We start from the raw sequence: 22876 nt of genomic DNA on the forward strand, positions 1-22876 counted from the left end.
ATAGCTAGACACCCAAGTTTTGGGTGTCTTTTTGAGAAGATTAAGCCTCACCCTCTAGTGCAGTGAAAGGAGAATCTCCTATAACAAGGACCAGTATTTGGGACTTAGCCTTAGCTTTTCCCTGTGGGTCCCCTTCCTAATTGGGTCTTTCTGTGCTTACCCTTACTAAAACCTCTGTGAGCATTGTCTACCCTTTAATGTTCCAACCTAGATGCGCCCATAAGACTTGACCTCAGGTCCCTACAGAACATTTGAGTCCATGCTAGAACATTATCCAAACTTTTCTAATAAGGATAGTGGAGGGGATGTAAATAGAGGGTATTAGGCAAGTAGAGTTCCCGTCTTTTAACTTTCCCCCCTCTTTTCACTCAGCAACTAATTTACAGTTTAGACTGAGTAATAAAATAAGTATTTTAAAATAATAGAGCTTTAAAGTGCTTAGGGAACATAGAATGGGAGATGCTAATACTAAAGAGATTAGATAAAACATCTTATAGGAAGGGAGCGTTTCAGCTCCAACATGAAAGGAAGAATTAGGGTTTGGACACATAGAGATTAAAGGTGATAGCATTTGAGGGTGACAGAGAAAAAAATCTTAAGAGCAAAAAGTACATGGTATGTTTGGAGAATTTGAAAGGTAGTCTATGGAATAGGAGTATGGGGGTCTCTTAATTGTGCAGTGGGGCAAGGGAGCAAGAAGGCCTTGGAATTGATTGGACAAGCAAAACTGTGCAATGTTTTCTTTATATTTACATAACTATGTGATAAAAACTTAAGAAAAATAAAAGGTAGGGGGTGATCGGTCCTTAGGCTAGACTGCTCCCTTTCTATACACTTAGCACTGCCTACAGCGCTTGTGTCTAAGGTCCTGTATGTCAAAGCCACTAGAAACTGAAGGGGAAAAAAGTGGGCAAAGGAATTGCGTACACAAAATTCAGGATGGTAGTTCCCTGTCCGGGAGGAGGCCTGGAGATAAAGTTGTGGAGCATAGCTTCAAAGCATTTAGTAATGATCTAGTGTTAAGTTTGGGTGGTAGGTTCAGGCATGTCTTTATATCATAACTTAAAATTCGCTATTTTATATGTATCAAATAGTACATAATAACTATATTTTTCTGTAATTTTATCAAATTACTTGAAATAAGATATACTATATTTTTAAGTCACATTTTTTTTAAATCATTTTAACATCTCTGAAATTAGGGTGGTGTCTCAGCACTGTGTCATGGTTTTGTTGGCCGTGTTTTAATTTTTCTTAGTGTTACATAAAATAATGATGGGTCTTATAATTGATGGCATCTTAGAGTCTGTGAAATATGCTGTTCAACACACTTAAGATTCATGAAAAGTCACAATTCCCATTTTTAGAAAAACTGAACTTTGGGCCCTATATTTTGCATTAAAAAGTAAAATAAAAAGTAGACTAAAAAGACATGTACAAAAATGTTCATAGCAACTTCATTCAAAATATCCAAAAAAGAAACAGCCTAAATGTCTATCAGCAGGGGAATGAATAAACATATTGTGTGTTTCTGTAACACAACACTTCACAGCAAAAAGATGAATAAATTCCTGATACATAACAACATGGATAATGTACTGAATGAAAGAGGCCTGGCCCAAAGGGTCCACACTATTTAATATATTTATATGAAGCTGAGGAACCAGAAACCTGATTGATGGTGATAGAAATTAGAATATTCTCATTACTCTGTGGGGAAGGGACCATGCACAAACCTGCTGAGGTTCTACAAACATTCCGTATCTTGATCAGGATGTTGGTTGCATGTGTACATACCTATGTAAAAACTCATCAAGCAGTACACTTTAGATTAGTACACTTTATGTATGTACTAAAAACATACAGTATAAACAAAGGTGGAATGTGAAGGTCAATGGAAAGTCAACTATGAAGAATTAGTCCCCTAATGTTACTTTATTTGTATATGGCACATTGTATGAAGTTCATGTATTGACTTATTCTCAGAGAATGTTATTCTGAAACATACAAGAGTAAAGCTATATATTCATAGTTAAGGGAAAGATTTAAAAAAAAAATAGTTGTTTCTTATGTCTTGAAACTGAGCATGAGCCCCAGGTGTATGAGGATGGGACTGACCTAGACTTACATGTTATGCTTTGTTCAATGAGTGTAGCATTCAGTGGTCTAATTTTCTTCCTCTTCTCCTTCTTCCCTTCCCCCTAAACTCTTGTGATTTATTTAGATTAATTCATTGACTCATAGTTTCTGAGTCACATATCTTGTGGGCACTCTGTGACGCACTGGAATGCACAGAGAGGGGAAGATATGGTCCATATTTTTGAGGAATCCATAGTATATAGGTTACATAATCATAATATTTGATTAGTGGTTTAAAAGTGCTGTGATTGGGGTGCCTGGATGGCTCAGCTGGTTAAGCATCTGAGTTTTGATTTCAGCTCAGGTCATGATCTTGGGGTCATGAGATTGAGCCCTCCCGTCGGGCTCCATGCTCAGCACAGAGTCTGCTTGTCCCTCTCCCTGTGCTCTTCCCCCTGCTCGCTTGCTTACTTTCTCTCTCAAATAAATACATAAAATCTTTAAAAAAATGAATAAAAAATAAAAGTGCTGTTGATTACTATAGATGAGAAAGCAACCAATGCTGAGGATATGAGAGTTTCATAGAAAAGATGACATCTGAGCTGGATCTTATAGGATGAGTAGTCCACCAGGTAGAGAAGGAGGGAGTAACATTATAGGCACAGGAAATAGGATATCCAAAGGATTGGTAGACCAACAGTGTAGACGTTGAAGTGAGCTTTTCCTAGTAGAGTACTCTGTTGGCTCTCTATAGCCCTCTGTATAATTTACACCTTGCACATATTTAAGCCTTCCACCTGTAGGCTTTTAACCATTTACATTCCTTCCTTCCTTCCTCCTGTTTGCTCTGTTGCCTAATGCCAAGGGATCTACTTTCAGTTGTCTTTGACCAAGAGCTGAACATTAGTTACTAGACCTTTTTTTCAGGCTTGAAATAACCTTCCATTTCTCTTTATTAGAAGAGTCCTCCTTTTAACACAAAGACCTCCTCAAATCTCACGTATGTGAAATCTACTGAGGACTAATTATTTGGGAGACGGTATGAGCTATTTCCAGTGTTTTTTCCTTATGTGATTTCTATTAAATGACCAGATTTTTTTAAGACTGAAAAAGATTTTAAAGTTATATAATATAAACATCCAACTGCATGTTATAATTTATGGTGTATTTGTGTTTGTTCCATGTAGTATATATAGCTTTGATTACCCAGACCTCATGTTCAAAGCTCAGTGAAACAGCGGGTTAGAGAATTCATGCTGGCTCTGTAGTGGCAGCTGTTGCTGAGGAAAAGTTGGTGGACGTACTCTTTTCTGTGCAGAGTTGTTTGGGTAGTTCTCGACTCAGGCTGAACCTTGAGGGGCGGACTTTCCAGTATTCATGGCTCAGTCGTCACCTGGGAGTGGGAGGTGGGACACCTGCATTACTGACTAGGAGACCTGCCCTAGAGAAGCCATGTCGTTTTATCCATGGTCAGAAATCCACACACTTGCCCACCAGGAGTGAATGCTCCTGTGAATCAGACAGGGACTTTCTGTTCTGAATGGATTCTTGGGATTTCTGTGTGACCATTATCCTGGCATGAAAATGCAGGTCAGGAAGCCTGTTACAGAAACATATTTTTGATCGCTGAGGGAGAGAAAGGAAGTTGGAACAGTTCATTACAGATCGTAAGCATTCAGTGAATGCTGTTATTACTCTCAGACCCTATCCCAGAAGTCCCCACTGCGCCTTAGAGAACTTTGGATTACAACTGTATTCATCACTTTAGCAAATATTTATTAAGCATTTATGTACCTGGTACTGGGTACAAAATGTTAGTGAATAAGGCAGTCAAAGGTTTTTCTCCATAGGACCTAGTATGACAGTGGAAACAGACAATAAGCAGGTAAACAGGAAGATAAATGTTACATTATAGATTGTGATACAAGCTATGAAGGAAACAAGCAGGAAGTATATTGGATCATAGGGTGGAGAGAGAAGGTATTTCTGAGAAGGTGACATTAAATTGGGACTTTTAGGGTGGGAAGGACCCAGACATGCAGTGATGTTGAATTGTAGAACTTGATGTTGGATGTGAGTGTACATGAGGAAGGGATCAAGGGTGACTTTTTGGTTTCTGGCTTGAGCCCCTTGAGGGGCAGTGATGCCACCCAGAGTGGGGGGAAGGCTGAAGGTAAATGGTTTGGGTGAAGGCTATGAATGGGGACTGAGAGAGAGTCATTTTGTACGTATCTGGTTTGAGATCCCTGTGAAATGCCAGTTGTATATAGAAGTCTAAACCTAGAGCAGAGATTTGGGCTGGGGCATACATTTGCAAATTATCTAGGTGCTATTTAAAGTCACAGAAATGAATGTGAACACACAGAGAGAACAGAGTGCCCAGGACAGAGCCTTGGGGAATGCCAGCATTTACAGGTCATTTGGAAGAGAGAGAGTAGAGACAGAGGAAAGATCAGAGAGAGATGAGAAAGTCTGAAGATGCTAAGAAAGCAGTGCTTAGAGGTGCATAGGGAGCACGAGGAGGCCCGAGAGCTCAGCTTCCAGTACTTTCTGTGCCAGCACTTGGTCCTTCGTGTTGGTCAGTGGTATACATTGTGACTTTCTGAAAGGACATGGGGGAACACTTGAGTTACTAATTCTTGATTTTAAATTCCTTGGGGCAAGGGCTGTATTTTGATTACTACTGAGTGCTCAGCACCTGGCACGTGGTAAAACCTTTTTGATGTTAAAAGCTTCCAGGGTAGCAGCAGTAGTATTTTATGGAATACAGTTATTTAGGTTTGCATGACTTTAAAGAGGCTAAAGAATTTTCTTTTTTTTTTTTTTTTTTTTTCTGGTTTTCCCCCACTCAATCAGGTTTTCAAGCTAGAAATGCCCTTCTTCAGTCAAATCTTTCTCAAACTCAGCTAGCTACTATTTGGTGAGTTTGTCCATTATGATTTTTAACTATATATCCTCTATTGTAAGAAAAATACTGTTTCTGTAAAAGTTTGTGACTCAGAGATGTTCCATAAAAGCAGCCATTTGAAGGTTAATGCAACCTTGAAAGCCAGTAAAATTGTACAAATTGTTATTCTTGACAATGTAGTATTTAATTATTTTGCAAGTAAAACTAGTTTGCCTTTTCATAATGGCATCTATGGAGAATTAGGGAATATCTCATTTTTAATTTAGAGCCAAATGTGATTTGATAGGTGAATTATCCATGAAGTAAGACAAGCTACCTTTTCAGAAGGAATGTTTCCTTTTCTGTTTCAAAGTTTCTCCCCTCTCTTGTGTGATAGGACAGCGAAGTTTAGGTAAAAACAGGCTCACTTTTCCATATATATTTACATTTCAGTAAAATATGTTAACCCAACTGTTTTACTGTCGTTATTCTTGTTTTGAAATTAAATATTGACCTCTTTTGAAAATACTTTAAGTAGACTTTGTTTATAAGCTGTGAACGTACACATTTGCTTTAGGACCCTGGCTGACATTGATGGTGACGGGCAGCTGAAAGCTGAAGAGTTCATCCTTGCTATGCACCTCACTGACATGGCCAAAGCTGGACAGCCGTTGCCACTGACGTTGCCTCCTGAGCTTGTCCCTCCGTCTTTCAGGTGGGCGCCTCCTGAAGTGAAGAGGTGTGGTTTTGATTCCTGGGCAGACATGATTATTACATTGCGATCTCCTGAGGCCTCTGCTCTAGTTTAGTGGGAAGTTAAACATTGACACTGCCATTTGATTTTGGTATTTAATGAGTTACACCAGGAAGGTATAGAAATAGGTGTGTTTCCACCATATTATAGATAAGGAAACCAACAGCTACAGAGATTAATAATACACTCGCTCACGGACAGCAGTCAGCTAAACCGTGATATGAATCCAGATCTCTCTGGCTAGACAGTCCATATGCTGCTATACACTGTAACTCTAGACCATATTGCATTCTAAATGTCTTTAATACTGCATTGTGAATATTAAATGGCTCTAGTCATTGGTAGTATAGCTCTATATATAGTCTAGAAATTCCCAGACTGCGTGATGCTAAATTTGTTGTCTGCTTTTCTTAGAGGAGGAAAGCAGATTGACTCTGTTAATGGAACTCTGCCTTCCTATCAGAAAATTCAAGAAGAGGAACCTCAGAAAAAATTACCAGGTAACATTGGAGTGTCTACGTTGTATATTGACGGTGGGTTCTCTTAAATTTTACCTTGAGATGTAAATGAGTATTTAGAATCATTACATTCTTAATATTTTATATGCTATAAGAGAAAACTTTTCGACAAATGGGTTGGATTTTGACAGCAGTAAAGTAAGATAGTAAAAAATGAGAAGTGTATTTAGGAAGAAGATACAGCGTGTGTATTTGGCAAGAGTCTGACATCGTAGTTAGAATGTTTCTCCCACTTTAGGAAAAATCACTGCAGCAAGCTTTGTGATGAAATCTTTAGCTATAAAGAAAAGTTTGAATATTGGTTGAAAAAGTACATATGTAGATGTTTTAAAGTATTAAAAAGTCAATGAACTCTATCAAATAAAGCAAGTATGTAGCCATATAGCTTTGTTTGTCCTTGAAGAAAATGCTGAGAAAAATGTTGGAAAGTATTTTTATTGGCAGGAATAGTAAAATTATTTCTCTCTCTCAGATGGATTCAAACTTAGAAATTTGTTTTCCAAAAATGAATACTCTTAGACAAAAGTAAATACTATTTACATTTGCGTTAAAATTACCCTTGGGGAAATACCCACAGAATAACAGCACTCAGATGATCACAAGGCATGAGGGTGTTGAAACTGGAGACCACGTTCTTGGGCTCTTCATGTGAGAGCACTTACAATATACTTTATTTAGTTACTTTTGAGGACAAGCGGAAGGCCAACTACGAGCGAGGGAACGTGGAACTGGAGAAGCGACGCCAGGCACTGATGGAGCAGCAGCAGAGGGAGGCCGAACGAAAAGCCCAGAAAGAAAAGGAAGAGTGGGAGCGCAAACAGAGAGAATTACAGGAGCAAGAATGGAAGAAACAACTTGAATTAGAAAAACGCTTGGAGAAGCAGAGGGAATTGGAGAGACAGCGGGAGGAAGAAAGGAGAAAAGAGATAGAAAGACGAGAGGTTATTTTTGAGTTATTTTGTTTCCTCAGAAAATATTTAATAAGTGGCTTCATTCCATTTGATTTAAAAATGGGTATTTTTGTTGTGCCTCTTTCTCTGCATCATTCATTCTTACTTATTATGCTCTCCAACTCTGACCCTTCCTTCCCTTGTGGAGGGGAAGAGGGCCCTTGGTTGGGAAGGGTTTTCAGGGCCGGAAATGGGTAGAAAAGGCATGTCTACAGGTGATAAGTCATTCAAAGGAGGCCTGATTGCGAAGCTGAGTTGAGTGAGGAGCTGAGGTTGGTGAGCCAGAGGAAGGAGTCCATCCAGGCAGGGCATGAACAAAAGTAAGCTTAGCATCCAGAGTGAGAGGCCACGGAGTTGGAGCAGAAAGCGGAGAGTGGGGAGTCGAAGGTCTGGAGGGGAAGCACGAGGGTGGGCTTGCACAGGTCCTTGGGATAAATGCTATTGTGTGTGTCCCTAGGAGGACTGGCTTTGTTTTAAGGGCCTTAGGACGGAGCACAGAAATCATAATGACGCTGAAGTAATGTCAAGAGAAGGGTTTTTCTTCCCTGATACCAGAATAAAGGTGCAGTTATTCCTAGTAACATTTGTATTTCTGAAATTGTCTTTTTGTTTAAGAAAAAAGTAACTACAGGCAAAAAGGTGGTCCCATGAAGCAATCAAAAAGTCTGATGGGTGATGCTGCTTTTGTGGACGTCTCTAGGTTAGGCCTACTGATAAAACTGGATTTGCCCAGTTTCCTAACTTGGGCCCTGAAGCCCACTAAGTGCTAAATGTTGCCTCACCTTTATCTTTGTCATCCCATCAGTTTTTGAGTGATGCAAAATTGTTAATTTAAACATTTAATTTAATTCATTATTTTCAGGCAGCAAAACAGGAACTTGAAAGACAACGTCGTTTAGAATGGGAGAGGATTCGTCGACAGGAGCTTCTCAATCAAAGGAACAGAGAACAGGAAGAAATTGTCAGATTAAACTCTAAAAAGAAGAGTCTTCATCTCGACTTGGAAGCACTGGTATGGCTGAAGTTTAAGTGAAATTTCTCTGAATGATGCTAGAGTTACCTGTTGAAAAGTGTCCTTGTTTTTTATTTTTTCTTAAGATTTTATTTACTTATTAGAGAGCATGCGTGAGAGAGAGCGAGTGTGCGCACTCAAGCTCAAGTGGGGGGGAGGGGCAGAGGGAGAAGCAGGCTCCCTGCTCAGCAGGAGCCCCAGCAACGCGGGGCTCCATCCCAGGACTGGGGGATCATGACCAGAGCTGAATGCAGGCGTTTAACCTACTGAGCCACCCAGGCGCCCCTGTCATTGTTTTTTAACCCTACCTCATGAATACATTATGTTTTCATGTGATTAGTCATGTTTTCATGTGTGCTTCTTTTTTTTTTTTTTTTTTTTTTTTTGTTTTTAAATATTTTATTTATTTATTTAACAGAGACAGAGACAGCCAGTGAGAGAGGGAACACAAGCAGGGGGAGTGGGAGAGGAAGAAGCAGGCTCATAGCAGAGGAGCCTGATGTGGGGCTCGAACCCAGAACGCCGGGATCACGCCCTGAGCCGAAGGCAGACGCTTAACCGCTGTGCCACCCAGGCGCCCCTCATGTGTGCTTCTTAACAGTCTGGACAATATAGTTTACCAAACTGACTCAGAATGCTGAGAGTTATGTCGTGGTCTCAGTTCAGAAGCTGACAAACTGGGGCGCCTGGGTGGCTCAGTCGTTAAGCATCTGCCTTCAGCTCAGGGCCTGATCCCAGGGTCCTGGGATCGAGCCCCGCATCAGGCTCCCTGTTCTGCTGGGAGCCGCCTTTTTCCTCTCCCACTCCCCCTGCTTGTGTTCCCTCTCTTGCTGGCTGTCTCTCTGTCAAATAAATAAAAATCTTTAAGAAAAAAAAAAGCTGACAAACTAGGTATTCCTGGGCAAGACATTTCCCTTCTCTTGTGTTTCCCCATCTGTAAAATAAAGAGTTGTACTAGTTCGGTAATTTTTTTTTTTTTTTTTTTAGTTTAGTAATTTTCAGTTTTGAAATTGGTGTCTAGAAGATGGTCTGCAGAGGGGTGACCAGCAGTGGGGGCGGATGCCAAAGCAGCAGGGCAATGCTCCCTTCTCCCCAGCACTTCCCATGACTCAGCGATAGACAAGCTTCACGGTTACCTGCTTTGCTTTTCTTAGAGTTTTAACTAGATTTGTTTGGAAAAAAAGGATTCTGCTAGAAAGAAAAAATGGTGTGAAACTCCCGATCTAAATGGTCTCTTAGGATTCCTTCCAGTTCTCCAGGCCTATGGTTCTTCACTAATATTGGCCAGTATGCTTACCAGTTTTTACACTTCAGATGTCAGAGAGTCAAGTTGTTTAAAAGACTTTGTTGTAAATACAAGGTGAGAAAATAGACAGGGTGTAGGGAAGGCATTCTATTCTGCTACAACCCTAGATTCCATAAGCCTGACCCGATAGTATAATAGGGTTTTGCAAAAATACATGTGTAGCCATGTCGTAGAGCCAAACTCAGATCTTCTTTAATTGGAGTCTAACATTTTATTTGGTTGATGACTTGAAATTAAAGTTTTTAAAAATCACAACATTTGTAGTCATAAAGGTACTATTTTATGCCTTGAAATGGATGGGAAAACATACCGCAATTAGTATTCATGCCATAGTACCACAAAACAGGCCTAAAAATCTTCAACTTCTTTGTGTAGCTACTTGGATTGCTGTCTGACTATATTTTTCCTTAAAAGTATAATAAGAGGGAACCTTAAGATTGATTGTGTTCCCTGAGAACCTGGATTGCATACCAAGCAGTAGCGCACATTAATATGCAGCATCTGGAAGGTCCAGGCCTATACGTGCTGAAGATGGGGACATGAGTGCTAGGGTGGACATAGCTTATTCCTTTTAGCATGTGTTTCTCAAATATGAAACTCTTTTCAGTAAAAACTTTATCAGTGATTTTTAAGCTTCGTTTTTCCTCCTCGCCTTGCTGTATTAGTCGGCTGGGGCTGCCATAACAAAATACCACAGGCTGGGGGGGCTTAAACAACAGAAAGGAATTTTCTCACAGTTCTGGAGTCTGGAGACCAAGATCAAGATGTCGGCAGGTTTGGTTACTTCTGAGACCTTTCTCCTTGGCTTGCAGATGGCTGCCCTCTTGCTGTTTCCTTACATGGCCCCTCCTCTGCCTGTGGATCTCTGGTGTCTGTTTTGTATCCAAATTTTCTCATGTCATAAGTCAGGTTATATTAGGGCCCATCCATATGACCTTATTTAACCTTATGATCTCTTCAAAGACCCTAGCTCCAAATACAGTCGCATTCTGAGGTCCTGGGGATTAGGACTTCAACATATAAATTTTGGGGGGATACATTTCAGCCCATAGCACCTCACTCTTCTCCTTAGCCTCCATTAAGAATCTCTGCTGGTTTGTTTTGTTTTGTTTTTTCCCCCTACTTCTCAGAAGAAGAGGAAAGGAATATTTGGTGTAGGAGAAGAGAATTGTGGCCAAAAAGGCCCTCTTGGCCCCTGTTTAATTAGAGGAAGTTAGATGGCAATGTGGAGGATAGAAATAGAAGCTTAGAGATGGTAATGCTGAAAGTCACATGCAGATGTTTATTTCTCCTCATTATTCTTTGAGACTATCTCTATTTTAATATTATAAATTAATGTCTAACTGCTGAATTCAGAAAAAATTCAGTGTGCTATGTTTGTGCTTGCTCATATTAACATCTGGGCTCTTATGCTCTGAGAATGGTACATTTCTTCCTAATAATAACTCTGTCTGGAGCTAACAGATACAACCTTAGAACACATTCCACTTAGTTTTATTTATTTATTTATTTTTAGGTAGGCTCCATGCCTAATGTGGGGCTCGAACTCACGACCCCCAGATTAAGAGTCACATGTTCTACAGACTGAGCCAGCCTGGTGCTCCCCCCCACTTAGTTTTAGATATTTATCTAGACTGAGTATAAATGATAAATGACATTTAAAAGTTTAAATAAGAATATGATTCTCCTGATAGGAGCTTTTCCTATTAGCATTTTATGTTACCATATATTTATATGCTTTTCCTATAGAATGGCAAACATCAGCAGATCTCAGGCAGACTTCAAGATGTCCGACTCCGAAAACAAACTCAAAAGACTGAGCTGGAAGTTCTAGATAAGCAGTGTGACCTGGAAATTATGGAAATCAAGCAACTCCAGCAAGAACTTCAGGTTAGTCCTTTGCTGCCGAATTGTCCATAAATGTGAGCAGTTGTTAATAATTCTTTCTCATAGAACAGTTTTCATTTTGGGGTGATGAACCCTTCTGGGTCTCTGATAGACTTCATTCCTAGAAGGATATAAAATATACACCATCTTGTATATAATATCAGGAAACTCACATGCCCCCTGAAGCTCTACTAGACATCTGGCTAAATTCTGCTGAATATTTGTACATAAATGGATGTTTATCACTTTGACTTTTAAGTCTTTAATAAATGTATAGATATACCTATACGTTAAACTAAGTTTATTGCTACTTTAGGAAATTTTGGCTGAACGTTATTCTTTCACAGTTGTAGTAAGAGTGTTGATTGTGTGTGTCCCTCAGGGACCTAGTAATCTTCTTTACCTGTGCAGCAGGGTCTAGCTCAGTTATCATGGTTTGCAGAATAGGGACTCTGGAAGCATTCTGCATCGTTAGAGTCCTCTTACCAAATTTCTGTTTCTGTATGGACTAGCAATTAATTAACAAAGTCGTCTTTCTGTGTCATAGCTGGTACAGACAGGGGCCAAATAACATTTCCTGTGTGATTTAAACCTGCTTCCTTAGATATTCCTGAGTTTTTAGTTTCTCTTTGATATTCATTCTGGGGTGTCATGACCTGCTTACAAATACCCTTTAGTGCAGATAGCAAAGGCACCTCTCACCTTGTGCCTGCTGACATCCATCAGTACACTGAAAATTGTAAGACTTCTAGACACACCCCATTAACAAAGACTTTCTTCACCACCTTTTCTCCAGCCAGTCATTCATAAATGGATTTATGTTTAAATATTTGTATTTTAAATCATGCATAATTCCATTCTAATTTATTCATAAATTGTAAGCAGTTTACAGCAACGTGTTATTCCCATACTAAGTTTTAAGAGTGATTAAATCATGTTTTTAAGTTTTAAAAAAATTCTCAGACAACATAACAGAATTTTAATCAGGCGCTACTTTTTTTTTTTAAATAAGGATTATCAAAATAAGCTTATCTATTTGGTACCTGAGAAGCAATTATTAAATGAAAGAATTAAGAACATGCAACTCGGTAACACACCTGGTAAGTCTCTAAGGTTTGTTTTACCTCTTTTGTTCTCTGAATGTACCAGTCATACTCTGTTACTTGTTAAAATAGCATTATTCTCTTATACATAGCATTTCTTGTCTGTAGTTAAAAATTTCAAGATAATGTGAAAAAATCACAGATGTTAGAGCATTTTTAGCGATAAAAAGTAAATAAAAATGAAATAAGTAGTTATTGCGGTATGAATTCCTATCTTGATTACATTTTATTTATATGTTTCAAATATCAATCAAATAAAATGTTAGACTACAATTAAATCAGATCTAGGTTTGGCTCTAACACAAGACTGTACGTGCATTTTGGCAAAATCCTACACTAATGGTAAAGAATGGTTCAGGAGATTTTACCATGGGACCACACCTGTGAGATTCTGGGTGCTAGTGTAGAGCAGTGTTAGGCCTAAGCAGAATGGAATGCCCTTCCCAGACCTTTCATATCACCTAACTGATTCATATAAAGACTTTTACCAGTTTGGCCTTCTGACACCTTTGGAACAAAATAGTCCGAGATAATTTATGGAATGTAACATTTTTCTTGATCCAAGTCCCAACCAGGATACTGAAAAAAAGATCTCCATGTTGGCTAGCATGCCTGTAACAACACAACAGAAGAAAGGTTTACTTAGAGAAAAGTAAATCTGCAAATACCATGTTAGAAGTAACTGAAGTATCCTAAATGTCTCCCTTTGAGTATCTGTCAGTCTTTCCATTCCAGGGCTCTTTATTGTACTTCTGGCTCTTTAGGAAGTCCAGTAAATAACATCCGTCATCTTTGCCCAAGTTCTGAGCAAATAGAGAAATAAGGCAAAGGAGCAAGACATATGAGAGACCAAAATATTGCCTCATTTTTGGTAAAGCTGATATTGGACAGCCTGGCTTACCTGTGAGTGGGACAGCCATCCCTGTAACAACTAGGTGTATGACAAAGTAGAACAGATTTCCTGTGGGCAGTTTAGTCTCAAGAACACAGGGATTGGAAGAGTTTAGGCTATGTATGCCCAGGTCCTTATCTTGAGCTCACCAGTTACTGAAGGGGTAGAAAGAAGCTGAGAATGGGGTCCTAATGAAGGGCCCTTTATGTGGAAGAAACATCAGGAATAGAGAATTTACTTTTGTAAACTGTTCCTGCTATGTCTCCCACCTTCCACTGAAACAGTCTGTCCAGACCGTCTGCCTTGCACATAATTGTTTCCTTGGCTGTTCAAAGTGTATCAACCCCCACCTCACCCCCCCACAGGCATTCCAGAGGCAGAATGAGCCAGCCCTCCTGATGTGCGCAATCACAGAAAGCATAGCATCACTCTCGTTGTTTTAGTATTTGGATTGTGAATGGAATGTAGAATATGTCTTATTGGGGACCTGGTAGAGCTAGTCTTTCTTATAGAATGTGATCCAAATCACCTGTTATTATAGCTATCAGTTCAAAATAGGAAGCTTTTGTTTGCAGTTTGCAAAGTACTCTGTATCCCTTAGATTCCTCTCTGCATCTCTGTTGCCACTGAAGATTACCAGCCATGTGCCAAGCACCGTGCTAGGCAGTTTTCATGCACTGTGTCCTTTAATCTTTACAACAGCCCAGTGAAGTAGGTATTGTTATTCCCATTGTGCAGCTCAGCAAAACTGAGGCTCAGAGAGATTAAGTAGTTGCTCAAGGTGGTACAATAGTCATTCTCAAATTCTTGTCTGAGTCCAAAGCCCACCGTGCCACCACATTGCCTCTCTTGATTTTCAGTTACCTAACATGGGGCTCATAGATATGCTGTATTCAGATTCAGTATTGAAACATCCATTATTCATCATGCTCATTTTGAAGAGTACTAGGAATGTAAATTAACTGAATTTTTCCACATTGCTTGTCTCCCAACTGAGCTAGACTCTGAACTACTTGAGGCTAGGACCCATGACTTGTCCTTCTTTTTCCCCTGCTGTTGAACATAGTATAGTGCCTTGCACATAGCAGATGTGTAATTTCTTGAGAAAATATTTGTCGAAATACTGGAAAGCCGCTAGAGAATTAGAATTTAGCAGGATGTCTGGATAAAAAGTGAGCATGTAAAAATCAGTAACTTTTACTACATATCAAAAGTACTTAATTAGAAAATATCATGAACAAAGGTCTCATTTACATTAGCATTCTCATTGCTATGTATAAAGAAATGTGTAGCTATAAAATTTTACTGATAGATATGAAAGATTCCTGGATAAGTAGGTACATGTTATGTTCCTGAATGATTTGCTCAGCATTGTAAAGATGTCATTCTCTACTGCTTCATCCCATACATTCAGTTCCATTCAGGTTTCTTTAAATGAAACATGGCAACATAATTCACAGATTCACCCAAAAGAGAAAACATGCAAGATTAGGCAAGATTCGAAAAAGAATAACATTGGTGGGGGGAAAGACACTAGCTCTACCAGGTATCAAAACATGTTAGGACCCCTGAAACAAATAAAACATTATATGTTAATTGGTTGAGTTTAAAAGAATTTTTTTAAAAACATGTTAGGAAAGTTCTAGTCCCTGAAGTAGTATATTATTGATCAGAAGGAAAACAGAACAGTGGAACTGAATAGAGCGTCTAGAAACAAGCCTGTATATATATGACAATTTAGGATATGATAAAGTTGGCATTTAACACTGGTGGGGAAAGGATGGGCTTTCAGTAATCACTCTTACTTCAAAAAGTGATCTGGGGGACAGTTGACTCTCTGAAAGGGAGGTGAGGAAGCTCTTTACCTCACTCTGTACAGAAATAAATTCTAGGTAAACTAAGAGGATTAACATAAAAAATACCTCTGGAAAAATTGTTATAAAAACAAAGTAAAATATTTTTATAATCTCAGCATCAAGAAATTTCTGTTTCTTCAAATAATACTGAGAGCTATGAAGGAAAATATTTAGATTTGATTATATAAAAATGAACTTTTTCATGATGAAAGACATCATAAACAGTACAGCATTGAAAATACAGTACAACAAGAATTTAGAGCTGCTGCAAATCAGAAATAAAGACAACCCAACAGGAAGAAAAATGGCAGTGGATAGGGTGAGGCAATCCAGGAGGGTGGCAAATAAGCCTAGAATGGTGTTGATTTGATTTCAGTTGTTTATCAAGGAAATACAAATTAAAATAACAATAAGTTTTCATTTTTTTGCCAATTAGAGAAAATGAAAAAAAAGATTGATAGTATCCAGTGTTGAGGAGGAGTACTTGCAGAAACAAGTACTTTGGTGTCATTTTATGTTAGTGTACCTTTTTGGAAAGATGGTTGGGCAGTTTCTGTCAAATTTAAAGTGTTCAAATCCTTTTACATGGCAGTTCTTTCACCTCCTAGCCACGTAAAATACTTTAACATGTGGTTTAAAATACAGGTACGAGGATATTTATTGCAGCATTTTTATGTAAATAGTAGAAAATTAGAATACAACCTAATGGCAGTCCAAACGGGAATAGTTAGGTAAATTATGAAATAGCCATCGTGTAGACTACCACGGAGCAATCTTAAATTTATATGTCTTTTTTTCCCAGTGTTACTGAGATGTAATTGGCATACATCACTCTGTAAGTTTAAGGTGTACATGGTAGGAGTTTGACTAAGATATATTGTGAGAGTAAAAGTCAGCTACCAGTAGTGACAGAAGAATTTCTACCAAATGTAAACTATCTGATGTTTGTATTTCAGATTTAGGGATTGGTTTGCTTCATAAAAAATCATTGGAAAAGGAAGAATTATGCCAAAGACTTAAAGAACAATTAGACGCTCTTGAAAAAGAAACTGCATCTAAGCTATCTGAAATGGATTCATTTAACAATCAACTAAAGGTATTTATCTTCTATTATATTCATTTTTAGTTAGCTGCCTTCTTATCTTCCTCATTTTGATTTAGTGGAATGAGTAACAAAAGCTGTTATTGTTATATGTAGTATATTTGCATAATTTAACTTATAATTTGAGCTATACCAGGATTACAAGATTGCTTCTCATGTTCTCTGTAGATATTATAAACATTGTCATATAATGAAACCGGTGATATACCATGGTTTCCAGTTCTTGACTGTTTTTATCGGCATCTGTACATTTTAAGAGTAAGTGCCTTTGTCAGTATAGAAAATTGGATCTCAGCCAACATGACCTTAGGCAAAATTCTAAGATGGTAGATACGGAAAATTATTTAAAATAGTTCTAACGTAGAGGCTTTTATAACATACTAAATTCTTATGTCTGTTTCTTTGTTATAATTAACCTTTGTGAAGTAATGCAATAATCAGTGAAATCCAAAGCGTAATTTGGCACTCTGAACTTCGCATGAAAGTTAAGTTCACGATTCATTATTTGCTGCAGTGGCAGAGCAGATGTCTGTATGCTTACCATTCTGTGCAGTATTAGTTGTATACTGAAGCCACACCTACAGAAGAAGTATTAAAAGGTAAAATCCAGACTGATGGCACATCATTCCAGTTTGGGAATAGTCACAGCTATCTATCTTTTCATGTGACTTTTGCTGACTTATTTAGAATAATATTACACCAACTATAGAGTGAACATTATAAAGAAAAGAGACCATGATGGCTTCAGTTACAGAGGGGAAATTTTAGGTGAATAATGTTAATACATTTTACATGAGCATATATTCTGTAGAAAAATTTTTAAAGAAAACCCAATAATTTGTCATTGATGGACAGAGAAGCCAGCCAAGTTATCTTCCCTACATAATTTTTTAAAAATCTGTACATAGTTTAATTGGCTTTTTATCTGCCTTATCTTACAGTGTGGGAATATGGATGACTCTGTTCTGCAGTGCCTTTTGTCTCTGCTAAGCTGTCTCAACAACCTCTTCCTCTTACTTAAGGTTATTTTCTAATATCTAGCTTCTTTTCTTTGAGTTACTTTACTGTTTTCTTTTCTTAAAAACTAGACTATTCTTTGCATTTATCTGAGTATCTTTGTTTGAAATAATATACACAATGTGAACCTTTTTTCTTTCTGTTTGCTTGAATACCCTTCTGCTGTCTAACTGCCTGTTTGAGTCTAATGCCAGAAATTCGTAGGGTTGCCCGGAGTAACCTGTCTTATGAGGAGCTCAAGACACTTAGAAATAACTACCTATTTCCCTTACAACATCCCTGTGTGTTGGGTTAACTGCTGGGATGATTACTGATTAAATTTAAAAGAAAGCTAAGGGAATGTAAGATTAAGTCATTTACCCATATCACTGAAAATCATTGTTTAAAATAAAACTTATTCCTTCTGAAATGTAGGGCGAGGTTATGTCATGTATATACCAGGCTGCTTCCTAATACTGCTAGAAGGAAAAATCTTAGAGAACCAATAATGCAGGGGCAGCTTTAGTTATGTCTAGTTACCAGGCCTCATGTTTAGACATGCTTGCACTTCAAATAAAAAATGTTTAAATCATATGCATAAATAAATAGCTCACTTTGTCATTCGTAGTGCACAGAGTATTTCAAATACTCAATGAATTTCTGTTTTAATGTAGTTTAAAGAAAGGTGCTTTGTATTTGGCTCTTGCTGACCCTAGATTTTGACTGTGCATTCTATAGCAGTAGGGCTGTTGCATATATATGTATATGTCTTCACACAGAGTGAAGACAAGAACATAATAAGTAGAACTCATTTGTTATTTAAGCAAAGGTAGCGCAAGTTGGAAAGATGGTGTCAGCCTTTCCTTTATGGTTGTAGCATGAATGGCCGGATTATCTGGTCTTAGAACTTGTGCTATAGGTCGCACAGAAATGTCACCCTACATTTTTTCATCTACATAATGAGGTTTGATGATTAATTTGTGGGCTGTACTCACACACATAAGTCTGATTATTTCAGTTAGCATTTGATTCTCCACAGGCCAGCAGATTATTCTTGTCTCTTGTTTTACTTTCTTCCTTCTGCTTCCTGCATTCCAGCCTTTCACTGCTTGTTGATACTTTCATCAGAGGCAATTTAGGATTAAAACTAAGAGGGGATGAGAGTGGCCGGGAGACTGCTGTCACAGCAAGAAAAGAGGCCTCCTATAGTTATCACTGCAAAGCACTGCAGAGCAGTCAGTTAACATAGTGATGAAAAATACCCATGGAATTGTTAGACCTTTGAAGAGCTGTTCTGAAAGTGCCATTTTAGTTAAGTGAGCAGAAGCTGAACTGCAGCAGATCAGGAATGAATGGGAGTTAGGAAGGGCCGAGTGAGTGTGAAAAAACAGCTCTAGGAGGAGAGTGCAAAGAAAGCATGAGGTCAAAGGAAAACAGGGTTTTTTTGGTTTAAGAAAGACTTGAAGAACAAAGGATACAAAGTTTCAGTTTTGCAAGATGGATAAGTTCTGAGATGTGATGTATAGCATGGTGACTCTAGTTAACAATATCGTGTTGTATGCTTGAGTTTTGCTAAGATAGAGAAAATGGTAACTATGTGAGGTAGGTATGTTAATTGACGGAGTTATGGTGATCATTTCCCATTGTGTATTAATATCGAAACATCAAGTTGTATACCTTAAATATATACAATATTTATTTGTCAATTTTATCTCAAGAAAGCTGGGGAGAAAATAATCAGGACCACTCTTGGAGGTGGTATCAGCTTTCTGTGAGGCATATGCTTACGTGCGGAAGAGATGGTTTTGGTTAGGACAGAGGAATGGGAATGGAGAGACTAGAGCTGGTGAGGTAACTGACCATGTCTGTCTTAACGGTGATTGCCTGGCCAAGCCGAATATCTTGTTGCTGAATTCCCAGCACCTGTAGGAGTACGTGGAACGTTAGTGGGTGGCAGTAAATACTTGTGGAGTGAATGAATGGTTTTGAATGTTCTCAAAAAATATGCAGCATTTTAGGGTTGATATATAGAGTTTATGAAAAAAAGTAGAAAGGAATTAGTCAGAAAACAGCAGAGAACCATGTATCCTACATTCTAGGAACACTTGTGACTCCCTGTATTTTTTTCTGTTAAGACTATTTTTTAGATGCAAAAAAAAAGGGGGGTGCTTGGGTGGTTCAGTCGGTTAAGTATCTGCCTTCGGGTCAGGTCATGATCCCAGGGTCCTAGGGCGGAGCTCCAAGTTGGGCTCCCTGCTTAGCGGGGAGCCTGCTTCTCCCTCTCCTGCTCCCCCTGCTTGTGGTCTTTCACTCTCTCTCTCTCTCTCAGATAAATAAATAAAATGTTTAACACACACACACACACACGCACACACACAAACTTGAAGGAGACAAAAGGGAGAGGGAGGAAGGAAGGAAGAGCTTGAGGTTGAATATATAAGGTGGTGGTAATTGATAGAGTCCGGGGGAACCAGATTGAAGTATAATCCAGAGCATAGATCTAAGGATTAGATAAAAAGACTGCGTGTAACATATGGGGGAAAGATGAGTGTGAATGCAGCTAAATTTGCTTGTGGAGAGTAGGAAGCTGACAGCTTCAAGACTTAAAATCAGAAGCAAGTTAGACCATTACAAGGAATCTTCCTGGGTAGTTGAGGACATGGAATAAGTCCAACCAGACTACAAGTTGGGTGCAGATGCAGGAAGCTTTATTGATTTTTGAGATGGGAAGATGAGGGAGTTCCAGTCTGGTGGCTTAATGAGGCAAAATTATTAGCTGGTAATGAGAAGAATGGATGTGAGATTAGGGAGTTTTGGAAACTCCCAAATTCCCAGATTAGGGAAGTTTAGGTAGTTCTGTTTCAAGAGAGAGAAGTAGGCGTGAAATAGACATCTAAGTGGGGGTAGGGGGTGTATGCTTAGTAGAGGAAAACAGTAGGTGTGCTGAGCAATGTTGAATGCCTGTGTGAAGTTGGAGGTCATGAAAATAAATTGGAAGTAGTATGCCTAATTGTATGATTTTTTCCCCACCAAAATTCAGCTGCTTAGATAAAAGCACAAAGAAGGGTGAAGTAGGTTCATAGATTCATACAGGTTTGAGGTTTTAATAGACATGACAACAAGGGAGGGACAGGGAGTTGCAGATCTTGACACAATAATTACAGAGATGAAATCTGAAATATGAACTGGACATGAAGGGGTGTGAGGAGAGGAAAGGATGCCGATGAAAAAGGAGAAAGTGATGGGGTCATTGGGTGTACCAGGTCCAAGAAGAGCTCCAAGGATAAGAGCTTATGTTTGAAGAATGAGATATTTAATCAGTGGTAGTTCTGTTTCTAATGATGTCAGGATTCAAGGTATAATAATGCAAATGGTGAGTTAAGTGGAGTAAAAAGGAAAGTTGAGGTTTTGATCGAATCCATGTGGATGCCAAAACCTTGGAGAGTAGTGAAGATTAATGAATGAGGATCAGACCAGGTGATCAAGAGGTGACAATAAAGAGGAAGAGGAGGGGAGTGTTGCAAGATGATATGAGCCTCAGAAAAGCATGACTTCAGAGGAGGGAAGAGAGATAATGGCCTGGAAATGGCAGTGAAGAGCAAGGAAAATAACTTTAGTTATCCCCTCACCCTGATGTAAGTGGAATGTGTGGTAATAAACTGAGAGAGAGATAGAGGAAAAGTAGCATCCTGAGGGATCAGCCAAAAGGACAAAGAGCTAAGGGAATTTCCGTTCAGAGAAGCTATGTAGATAGGTGAGGAGCTTCCTGACCACAAACAGGAAGTTCCCAGGCAATGGAAGGATTTGAGGAGAGGAAGGTGGGAGATTGGGTCAGATCAAGAATAAACAGCGTTCTGGAGATGAGAATTTGGGTAATAAAGGATGACAAAGGAAGGCCAGGTGAGTCGACAGGTGAGAGAGAAAATGGGCCTCGTTGGCCGTGGAGGAAGACAGGCGATGAGCTGAGACAGTAGAGCATCTGGAGTAATCACTCCTTTAGGCTACTTTTGATGGAATATTTAATATAGTATAGTGTAATATTTAAAATCATTTGAAGAAATTATGTTCTACTGGACCCTGTAATATTCATGTACAGGATCAGTGGTAATTCTTACTCTTTTGCTCAAGTCACACTAGGACACATAGCAAAGCCTGTGGGTTCAAGATGAGACATTTGACAGGCCTTTATTCCATTAAGGAAATTCACACACTGTGGTATCTTTAACACACATATAATGAGAAAAGTATTGGCCTCAGAATCTGAGAAATGAGTTCTAGTCCTACCAATGCCACTTGCTAGCTGTGTAACTGTTTGTTATTTAACCTCCAAATTTTACTTTCTTCATTTACAAAATGAAGCTGACAATATCTGCTCTGCCTTCTTTGCAGAGTCTTAGGGCGATTAAATGAAATAGCAATATACGGAAGTGCTTTGTGAACTATTACGCACCATACAGATTTTTATGTTTTTCTTATTAGGGTAGGGATCACCTTGAATCTCCACAGTACTTTCAGTGCATTGGAAAGTGCATTGGAAGGTCACCACTGCCGACTTGGGATAATGATAGAGGAGGTGCTGTTCCTTAGAAAGAAAGTGGAATCTGTCAGCACCAGAATTGGGACTTACAGACCTCTGTCCTAAACCTTATTGGGGTTTTGTCATTCTGGCCTTACTCACTAGTCCTCAGTTACTCTAGATAGTGCTTCTAAAATGGAGTTTTACTGATGGCCCATCTGATTCAGGATGGAGGTGGGTGATCCCTCTTGTTGTTTAACAGGCTCTGAGAGAACGAGCACACTAGGGTTGGTTAATGGTTATCACTAAGACTTGATGTTTCCTCCTCTTACTCAGAGTGCTGCTTTTGTGTTCTTAACTCACAGTTACCCCCTTTAGAATGGACATGAAATACTGTTTGCTTCAAATCCCTTTAAATCATTTAATTTTTAAAATGTTTCCTACCTAATTAAGGTATTTTAGTAATTTAGCTGAAAGTGAATTTAAGTGAAAATAAGTACAGAATCTGTGGTATGATCTGGAGTTTGAATGACATAGTGGAGATATTTCAAAACTAGGCAAGTCACTTAATCTTCTGAGCCTCAGAAATGGTCATCATTATATCTGTTTTACAAGAATATTATCAAGATCAAATGTAGATATTATGTGTAAAAGCACTTTAAAGTGCTACACAGCTATTCAGGGTTTTTTGCTTTGTTCTGAAGTTTTTTAGATGTTAAGTTTGAGAAGTTAATTTGCATTCTACTATGATTTTTTTTCATGACTAATAAAAATTTTTGGCCTGATTTTTTTTCACATTATTGAGCTGACCTGTATTTCGTCAGTTGAATCTCTTTTAAAGCCTGGCCTTTGGAAAGAACATAATATGCTTTCTTTAAGCAAAATCAGAATATAAGATTACTTGCTGTCACTATAGGAGGTATTCAGTATTGGTGGTTAAAGTTCAGTGAGTTACATCTTCCATTTCTACCAGGATGGTAGAGTAAGTACTCTGAGCAATGAAAACAATAGTAGTTGC

The 22876-nt window shown here is 38.6% G+C and overlaps 1 protein-coding gene across 19 annotated transcripts in view; it reads left to right on the forward strand.

Annotated features, from left to right (window-relative positions):
- ITSN2 (intersectin 2) overlaps window positions 1–22876 on the forward strand; it is a 139120-nt gene that overhangs the window by 41071 nt on the left and 75173 nt on the right. For 11 of the 19 annotated variants that reach the window (XM_048222839.2, XM_048222840.2, XM_048222831.2 and 8 more), the window contains 8 exons: window positions 4936–4999; window positions 5544–5681; window positions 6135–6220; window positions 6917–7179; window positions 8051–8200; window positions 11256–11396; window positions 12406–12493; window positions 16201–16340. In XM_048222839.2, coding sequence (XP_048078796.1) covers window positions 4936–4999; window positions 5544–5681; window positions 6135–6220; window positions 6917–7179; window positions 8051–8200; window positions 11256–11396; window positions 12406–12493; window positions 16201–16340 — 1070 coding nt within the window. Of the gene's footprint in view, window positions 1–4935; window positions 5000–5543; window positions 5682–6134; window positions 6221–6916; window positions 7180–8050; window positions 8201–11255; window positions 11397–12405; window positions 12494–16200; window positions 16341–17287; window positions 17369–22876 lie in introns of all 19 variants that reach the window. The other 8 variants (XM_057309345.1, XM_048222828.2, XM_048222833.2 and 5 more) reach the window with 1 other exon arrangement.

This window comes from Ursus arctos, unplaced genomic scaffold (assembly GCF_023065955.2).
Source record: "Ursus arctos isolate Adak ecotype North America unplaced genomic scaffold, UrsArc2.0 scaffold_8, whole genome shotgun sequence".
Classification (NCBI taxonomy): domain Eukaryota; kingdom Metazoa; phylum Chordata; class Mammalia; order Carnivora; family Ursidae; genus Ursus; species Ursus arctos.